Source organism: Culex quinquefasciatus, chromosome 3 (assembly GCF_015732765.1).
Source record: "Culex quinquefasciatus strain JHB chromosome 3, VPISU_Cqui_1.0_pri_paternal, whole genome shotgun sequence".
Classification (NCBI taxonomy): domain Eukaryota; kingdom Metazoa; phylum Arthropoda; class Insecta; order Diptera; family Culicidae; genus Culex; species Culex quinquefasciatus.
This window is the reverse complement of record NC_051863.1, coordinates 109,522,268-109,530,943: the sequence shown is the minus strand read 5'-3', so window position 1 is coordinate 109,530,943 and position 8,676 is coordinate 109,522,268. Positions and strand designations below refer to the sequence as shown.

Below are 8,676 nucleotides of genomic sequence, written 5' to 3'. Positions count from 1 at the left end.
GACCGACGAAAAACACTTGACCGATTTAAGGAACGGGCACTTTTTTTTATAAAATTAAACTACCGAATACCGAATGCTACGGAATGAAAGAGAACTAAGCGCAAATCGAAGAAGGCTTAGCGATATTTTTTTTTTCAGCCGAACCGCAGCTGCACTCGCGAGTCGCGTAATCAAGAACCAAAACAAAACAGAAAACGGAGAAAACGTCAATCCAGTTACACGTTGCGATAGAATCCGGCAGATTTGTACACGGTTATGAAAATATAGTCATTTGACAATGAGTAAAACATCGAAAAACACCGGTTTTCTCAGAAACGTGTACAGCTGTGTTACACATTAAAATTTACAAATTACAAATTTTGTTTGTATTGGTGTGACACGTGTGGCGGTTTTCTCTGGCTGCTAGTTGAGTTTTTCGTTTGTCCGCCGCGGTGTGTTCGTTCGTTTTGTCACGGTTTTACCGTTCATCGAACCGGATGGACAATTTTCCCCTGCAAGCTTCAGCAAGAAACCATCGTTAGGTTACATTCCGGATCCGGTGTAATCTGATAAATACTTACGCGGAGGATGGGTAATAGTTCGAGAATTTCTTCGAAGCAGAGCTGGTAGACGAACGTGATACGTTGTGTTGTGGTTCGGGAGAAGAAGCAGGAACATACTGTGCCGGTGCTCAGGAGGATGAAATGGACGCATCCAGGTTAACTTTCCGGTGGGACTATCAAAGCAGCACGGTTACATAGGCGACGTGAAGAGCAAGAACCGTAAGAGCTGGTCATCTTGGATTCGAGACGGCTGAACGTGCGAACGTCCGATTTCGGCCTGTTCCAGGTTCCAGCTGATTCTGGAGGAGTTGCCACGACCTAGAGGAGTGAGTACCTTTACACTGCCGACTTTCTCCCGCGGTCTCGAACCGAACTCTACCAGATAATGTGCCCAGTACAAAGTGCCCAAAGCTTGTCGGAGACCACGGCAACGAGCAGCAGCAGCAGCACTGGAGACAGAATCAGACCCGGACATCTTCGAGTGCTGCTTTTTGTAGCAACCGGCACGTTCCTCCCGATCCATGGCATCAAATCACCGTTGCTTGTCACAGTCCATTGCGGGTTGAGTATGCGCGGTGAGTTTGTTGTTTGTTTATCGGTTTGTTCTAATTTAACCTTCTCATTTCTACAGCAGCTTCTACGCCACGGCTGTAAACCGCTCGGTAGTGGCAGCTCCTGCCACCGCAAGTGATGCTGCCCGTTTGTTGGCGCGAGTGACATCGATCAACGGCCTTGGTCGTGACACTGCTGTCGCCATTTGAACAAGCGAAGCTGCACTTTCCAGCGCTGAACGATTGTGGGCAAATGAATCCTGGCCCATCGGTAGTACCAGCCGTCAGCAACTCCCGACACCGGCGGCACCCTGCTGCAGAGTACCTGAAAACATCTTCCCCAAGTAAAATCGTTTTAGGTGAGGAAATCATGGCCAAACTTACCAACTGATCAAGAAGCACACAAAGAGGATGAGGACATGCCAGGTAGAAAATCTGTATAAAATGAAGTGGACATATTGTGAAATTTGTCGCATCTCATAATCCCTTTTCCAAACAAACAGTTTAATAACATCACATTATTCAAACAGCAGTTTCTCAAACATTTACCGATCTACGCAACAAGTAATCACACATAAGTAACAATCAGCACTCACTTTTAGTTGTTTGAACTTAAACTTTCAACAAAAACAATTAAATTGAGCGATTGACTCTTGCCAGGCTGGCCAACAAATGCGAATAAGCAAATTTCATTGTTTTGTTTTCAGCTGTCATCCACCACAACAGATTTACCAAATTGAAACTTACACGATTTTCCACAGCTGAAGCTAAATTACGTTAGATTTGAATTTTACGTGCTCTTTATGAATTAAAGTTTTCTCGAAATCGGCAAACGAATGTGCATTTACATAAGATTCAACCATTAAGTTGAATTTAATTTTACATTATGGCTCTTTAAATGATATTCGGCTGTTTACATTATATTTCAATTTTACATTGTGCGAGTTTACGTAGGAATCATGGTTTACGTGTCGGGTAAATTTACACTTTTTTTTCTGTGTAGTTAAAATCCTAAATCCTAGAAAAACTAAATTAAAAAAAAACCCGCATCCTAACCTGACCCACATTAAGATAGCGAAAAATCACATATGTAGCAGTTCATTGTACAAATGTGATATTTCCACTATCGGAGAACCTCCTTGTCTCGATGACAGCTTACCGGCCATCGATTAAGCCCTGAGACTGCGTCAAAGTGGGTTCTCGTAGCATGAAGTGGTGTCCATGTGTAAAAATGGAAGCTTCAGCAATATACTGAAAACTTCGATTTTAGTTCCACATCGGATCAAATCATACACCTTGCCAAACAAGCTTCAAACCTATGATACTCATTATGACAAAGCCCAGGGCTGATGATGGTAAAGCCTAATTTATAGTCAAAATAAATGCAAGGATAATTTTTTTCAACTTCCTAATTTGAAATCGATTTCAGATATTAAGAGCGAGTTTTTCACCAATGTGTAACAGGTCGTATCGAGGTGATCCGATTTGGATGAAACTTTCAGCGTTTGTTTGTCTATACATGAGATGAACTCATGCGAAATATGAGCCCTCTACGACAAAGGGAAGTGGGGTAAAACGGGTTTTGATGTATGAGGTCCAAAAAACCTAAAAAATCCGAGGGGTAGCTCACTTCCGCCTTTAATGAGCGATAAATTACTTTTTTCCAAACCTTTAAGCGTTCATAAAAGCCTTTCCTCGTTCCTTCCATTTAGTTTTCCTTTTGATCTTAACGCGCGTTAGCTAGCCTTTTCAGTTACCTTTCTGTGAAAACACTTGTCAAACTACTCGAAAAATTTGACAGTTCGAATTGACACATAAACTTCGAGCAGTTTTCAACCGCGTGGCGTGGCGTCAGTGACAAAACAAAATTTAGTAAGCTTTCGTCGGAAGTCATTGATTCCCGGTTCCGCGACAAAGTGTGGACATTTGTGGTTCGAAGGTAGATTCGTCGGAAGTGAGTGGTTCCCGATTCCCGGTTCCGCGACAAACAAAAAGTGGACGTTTTTGATCGATGGTAGTTGAAGCCGGTCCGCAATCCGGACTGCAAAGGACAGCTGGCCATTTTTGCCGTAGATGGTCGATCCCGGTCGGTGGACAAACGGGAGTGGACAATTTTGGCTCGAATTTGGTCGACCCAGGTCCGCAATCCCGACTGCAACTGGCCGAACGGCAGCTGGCCATTTTGGCCGTAGGTAGTCGATCCCGGTCGGTGGACAAACGGGAGTGGACAATTTTGGTTCGAATTTGGTCGACCCAGGTCCGCAATCCCGACTGCAACTGGCCGAACGGCAGCTGGCCATTTTGGCCGTAGGTAGTCGATCCCGGTCGGTGGACAGACGGAGAGTGGACAATTTTGGGTCGAAGTTGGTTGACCCAGGTCCGCAATCCGGACTGCAACTGGTTGAACGGCAGCCGGCCACTTTGGAAGTAGGTATCCCGGCCGTTGGACACACGGAGAGTGGACAATTCTGGTTCGAAGTTGGTTGAACCGGGTCCGCAATCCAGACAGCAACTGGCCGAACAGCCAGGGGCGAAAACAGCCCTCTTCGCGCGCCGGTAAGATATTCAATTACAAAAAAAAGCAAAACAAACTTAATGATTTCTTAATTTAACAGGAAAACTGATCTGGCCGAACGGCAACTGCCCAATTTGGCCGTAGTTGGTCGATCCCGGTCGGTGGACAGACGGGAGTGGACAATTTTGGGTCGACCCAGGTCCGCCATCCCGACTGCAACTGGCGAACGGCAGCTGGCCATTTTGGCCGTAGGTGGACTGACGGAGAGTGGACAATTTTGGGTCGAAGTTGGTTGACCCGGGTCCGCAATCCGGACTGCAACTGACCGAACAGCAAGTGGCGAGAACAGCCCTCTTCGCGCGCCAGTAAAATATGCAATTACAAAAAAAGCAAAAAAAAATAATGATTTCTTAATTCAGCTGCCAAATTTGGCCTTAGGTGGTCGATCTCGATCGGTGGACAGGCGGGAGTGGACAATTTTGGGTCGAATTTGGTCGACCCAGGTCCGCCATCCCAACTCGACTGGCCGAACGGCAGCTGGCCATTTGGCCGTAGGTGGTCGATCCCGGTCGGTGGACAGACGGAGAGTGGACAATTTTGGGTCGAAGTTGGTTGACCCAGGTCCACAATCCGGACTGCAGCTGGCCGAACAGCAAGTGGCGAGAACAGCCCTCTTCGCGCGCCTGTAAAATATTCAATTACAAAAAAAAATGCAAAAAAAAACTAAATGATTTCTTTATTTAACAGGAAAACTTCTGTCAACTCCGGTCTCCGGTCAACTCCGGTTACAGATGGAAGGATTCGAGGTACTAACTAAACAAAATATAATTATGGCATGAAACTTATTGATATTAATTTTATAGGAAAACTTCTGGAAGAAGGCGGAAGCACAATTGAAGTGCCCCGTGCCCGCGCATCTGAAGAGAGTGCTGCAAAGAACGGGGTACTTGAACTGTGCCTTGGAGGATCTAAGTGAAGGCCAGATACGGTCCATCGAGGAAGACATCAGAAGCCTCCCAGAACTTACGAACCTTCGACCCGGAAATCCAAAATTGCTGAATTCTGTGGGGAATATACAGAGAAATGTGCAGACTTCAAGTTGATGGCAGGCGAAAGGGCTTTGCTGCTCAAACTGTCTCAAGTCGTCAAAGCAAAAGGATGGGGCTTCTTCCTAAAAGGAAGCAAATCAAAACGTCCAGGTCCAGGTGCAACGCGAGGTGACTCCACTGATGAGCTTGCACTGAGGCTGAAGCTGAAAGACTATTTTGCTGCGAGGTATGAACATTTTATATATTTTATAGAATATTTATGTTTAGGCGAATTTTACAAATAGTTAAGATGCTACTCAGGCGAACTGTTGAATTTTAAAGATCTTTTACACATAGTAATTGATAGTCGACCAAAGCTGAGTAAATTTTCAATTTTTGTTTCATTAAATAAGTTTGAAAAAAAAAAAATGCAAAAACTAGCTTGCGTTTTTCAGTCCAGCTATCCACTCGAGGCTCGAGTCAAAGTTCTCATCAACTGAGAATTTTTGCTCGAGCCTCGACTCATTCAGGCTCGATCTCGAGCTAGATCGAGCCAAAATGCTCAGTGGGCAGTGGGATGAATCGATACCCGGTAAAAAAATCCGGCAATTCACATAACTATGTCGGGTTTCGTTGGGTGGTTTCGGCCAACACAACGGCCAACCGACTTCTGTAGAATATTGGTTGTCGAAATCGACCGACGAAGTTCAACGGAATCGGTTATTTATCGGTCTATTCAAAGGGCGACTAAAAACTTAACGCATCCCAACTAAATCGGCTGATTATGGTACACGTGAACCCCCGATTACGCTCAGGCGTTACGCCTTGTGTTTCGTCGATTTCTCTGGAATGACGCAACATTTTTGCATTCTTTTGAAAGCAATTTGTAAATCTGCACAAGACGTATAAATTGCTTTAAAAAGTTGCGCCATTCCAGAAATCGACGAAATACAAAGCGTAACGCCTGAGCGTAATCGGGGGTTTGGTGTAACATGATTCCGATTGGTGTGTCGTCAGACGGAAACCTGTCATTTTTGCGGGTAGTCAGAGCAGCAAAAGATAAACAAAAATCCGACGCGAATAGGCGTGTGCTAAAGATCCAAACAAAAGAAGCTACAAACAACAGGCAGCGGCCGCGGCGGCAGCAGCAGCAGGTGGTGGTGGTGGCCAGCAATCTCCGGATAATAAGATAGTTCGGTATCGTCGGCGGCGGCTAGAGCGACAACATGACAATCAAAAACAGTATTCTTCCGGAATAAGCAAGAACTTAAGCTCAACGGAGACGATCGGTTGTTGGACGAGGATGGTGCGGGATATACCTAGTGACGATTATAAGCAGGAGGCGTGGGAGGATTACTGCCGCGGGTTGGCCGCGGGAGTTAACATCCGTTGTAGTGGGGCGAATTGTTGCCTTCAGTGGTCGGTCATCTCAGGTGGGGTCACTTTTTGATGGTGTGGCTAAGCTGGGACCTTGACGAAAGGCGGTACGTAAGGCTGAAGATTGTCAAATCGTCACAGCAATTGACCAATACGGCCAAGGACGAGATTCAGATTGATGCGGAACGCCGATCAGAAGCGAAACAAGACGGTGCACTGCTGAACGACTTCAGGATAACGGGCATCAAGGGGACGCACATCTGTCTGGTGTTTGAAGAGTTGGGGCACAGCTTGCCGAAGTTTTTCCTGAAGAGCAACTACCGAGGAATTCCACTGCCGAACGAAAAGTCCACCGTCCGGCAAGTGTTAGAGGGTCTCGATTACCTCATCCACACGGACATCAAGCCGTAGAACGTGTTGCTGTACAAGGACGATAGTTACATTCGCAAATTGGTAATGGAATTGGCACACGATGGTTTATCAGCTGTTATACTTGTTAATCTCCACCGCATTTCCAGGAGCAACCGCCAAACAGAGTTGATCCGGCAGCAGCTGGAGCATCATCCCAGCTCGAGTTTGGGCCGCGACTGGGAAACGGTGACTGTCAAGATTCTAAAATGGACCAGGACACACCACAGTGACCGCGGATTACCAGCGCCTGCTGCCGAACGGTGACCGACGAGGACGAATCCGCTGCACCGCCCAGAAGCCTTCCAGCAACCCGTCGGCCCTGACCAGTCTGGACGCGTATACTTCCAACAACAATGACGACGTCCTCGGCAGCGAGAAGACATCATCCGCAGATTCCCCAAAGCCTGTCACCACAGCTTCCGCAATGCGCATCCTCCACAGCCAAAAACCACCCTCGACATCAGCGAGTCCAGGCGAAAAATGTTGTCCCACGTTATGGAACGTAAGGACCCTGCCTTGCACCCGGATTACCTACGGGATGATAGCCTCGCCTGCACGAAAGGCACAACCGAAACAAATCGTGCCCACCGTGAAACCTACGCCGGTTGCTGGATGCTAGCCGAGAAGACTTAATGCAGAACGTACAGTGATGAAGATCGCAACGACTAAACAGTTCAACTAATTCTGCAGGAAACATAAGACATGACCATTAAAAACACACACTTCTGGAGTATTTTTAAAAAGGTCAATAAACAAAATTTTAATTTTTGCTGTTTCGTTTTTGTTTAATACCACTGACTCAAGGCGGTTTAAAAACCAAAACACAATTTTTTTGTTTTATGACCTTTTTTAAAAAAACTTCTTCTCGTTTTGAAGAAGTACAATAAGCTCGTATACATTACACATACATTTTTTTGTCCAGTGCATGTTTATTTTCAAGCTTAATAATATCACTGTCCTACAAAATAAATGACAAAAATGACTGCACAGGCTCAACTCAAGGGGAAGCATAAAGTTTTGAGTCCCCAGAATCACGTGCACTTTGAATTTTTCAAAAATAGTTAGACTGGGCCGAATGGAATGGCACTAATTCTCCATACAAACTTTGGAAAAAAACGTGAAAAAACCATCCGGTCCAGACTAACTATTTTTGAAAAATTCAAAGTGCACGTGATTCTGGGGACCCCAAAGTTCATGCTTCCCCTTGAGTTGAGTCTGCGCAGAAATTTTGTTGGTCGGTGTATATAACGGCCGCTGAAACCAATCGAACTCAACTTAAATTGTCTTAACATTTATTTACAGTTTATTATAATTAAGTGGCAGTTCCTTCCGATCTCCATACTAATTTGTAAAGCTAGTTATGGTGGTTATGTTACACATGACCAATATGACAAAGAACATTGAAAAGTTTTTAAAACTTATTCTATTTCATAAATTGTTATTCAATGACTACCATGATCGAAATGTTCATTTTTATGTCCAGTATAAAAAAAAAAATCATTTTGATACCCTTTCAACATAACTAAGTTGTATTGAAAAGATCCTGAGGAATTGTAAAATCCGTAAAAAATAATGTTTTCGAAATATAGGCATTTCAGCCGATTTTTTTTGAAAAATGCGTGGTGGGGCGCTTATTATGAATAATTGAATGATTGAAAATTTGGCAAACCTATCAGAAGTTATTAGCACATAGGTGTTGATTATACATTTTTAAGCTTTAATTTCTTGACTTTTTTGATTTATGAATTATGATGATTAATTTATAATTATGATTTTTTTTTTCAGACACGACGGAAGCGTCGAGTACGACAGATTGTGCCAGGGCCTCGATCATGTTTCGATTAGTTTTGATGTCAAGAACAGTCGAGTCAAAATTGCATGCCCACTTTGCGAGACTGTCCAGGCCACCTGTAACACGGAACGAAGCGGTTCCTGGAAGATCACCAACTTTGTGACTCACGTCAAAAATCATTGGAAGAAGCCGGACGAACCTGCAGAAAAACGTCAAAGAACGGCTCTTCTGATTGAACGTGTACCATCTGAACCTTCCCGATCGCAAAGCCAGTCCGCATCCGATAGCTTGGACAGAAACGAACTCACCACCTCGCTCACGACGACGAGTGCGACTTATGATGACTTCACAATCGAATCAATTCCATTTGTTGACCCAGATGACCAACGTGAAGACCAGGACGCAACTTCGACCGAGGCGCTAGACTCCGACATTCCAGAGAATTTAAACTAGCTGTGTG

The 8,676-nt window shown here is 44.8% G+C and overlaps 2 protein-coding genes and 2 long non-coding RNA genes across 4 annotated transcripts in view; all 4 read left to right on the top strand.

Moving 5' to 3' along the window:
• Positions 1-3,150: 3,150 nt before the first annotated feature.
• LOC119768661 lies at positions 3,151-4,131 on the top strand. Its single transcript, XR_005278130.1, has 3 exons — positions 3,151-3,649; positions 3,709-3,973; positions 4,028-4,131. It is a non-coding gene; the product is annotated as an uncharacterized LOC119768661 (long non-coding RNA).
• Positions 4,132-4,177: 46 nt separating this feature from the next.
• On the top strand, positions 4,178-4,643 carry LOC119768659. Its single transcript, XR_005278128.1, has 3 exons — positions 4,178-4,293; positions 4,356-4,414; positions 4,472-4,643. It is a non-coding gene; the product is annotated as an uncharacterized LOC119768659 (long non-coding RNA).
• A 31-nt stretch (positions 4,644-4,674) lies between these two features.
• The window catches only part of LOC119768657, a 4,167-nt gene continuing 165 nt past the window's right edge, over positions 4,675-8,676 (top strand). The window contains exons 1-2 of the mRNA XM_038259059.1: positions 4,675-4,883; positions 8,210-8,676. The exon at positions 8,210-8,676 is cut by the window's right edge and continues 165 nt beyond it. Of these exons, the coding sequence (XP_038114987.1) occupies positions 4,711-4,883; positions 8,210-8,669 (633 nt within the window). The 5' untranslated portion in view covers positions 4,675-4,710 and the 3' untranslated portion in view covers positions 8,670-8,676. The remainder of the gene's footprint in view (positions 4,884-8,209) is intronic.
• On the top strand, positions 5,759-7,154 carry LOC119768658 (SRSF protein kinase 1-like). The gene is made up of 2 exons (XM_038259060.1): positions 5,759-6,466; positions 6,532-7,154. Exon 1 carries the CDS (start codon positions 6,086-6,088, stop codon positions 6,422-6,424), a length of 339 nt encoding a protein of 112 aa, XP_038114988.1. The 5' UTR covers positions 5,759-6,085; the 3' UTR covers positions 6,425-6,466; positions 6,532-7,154.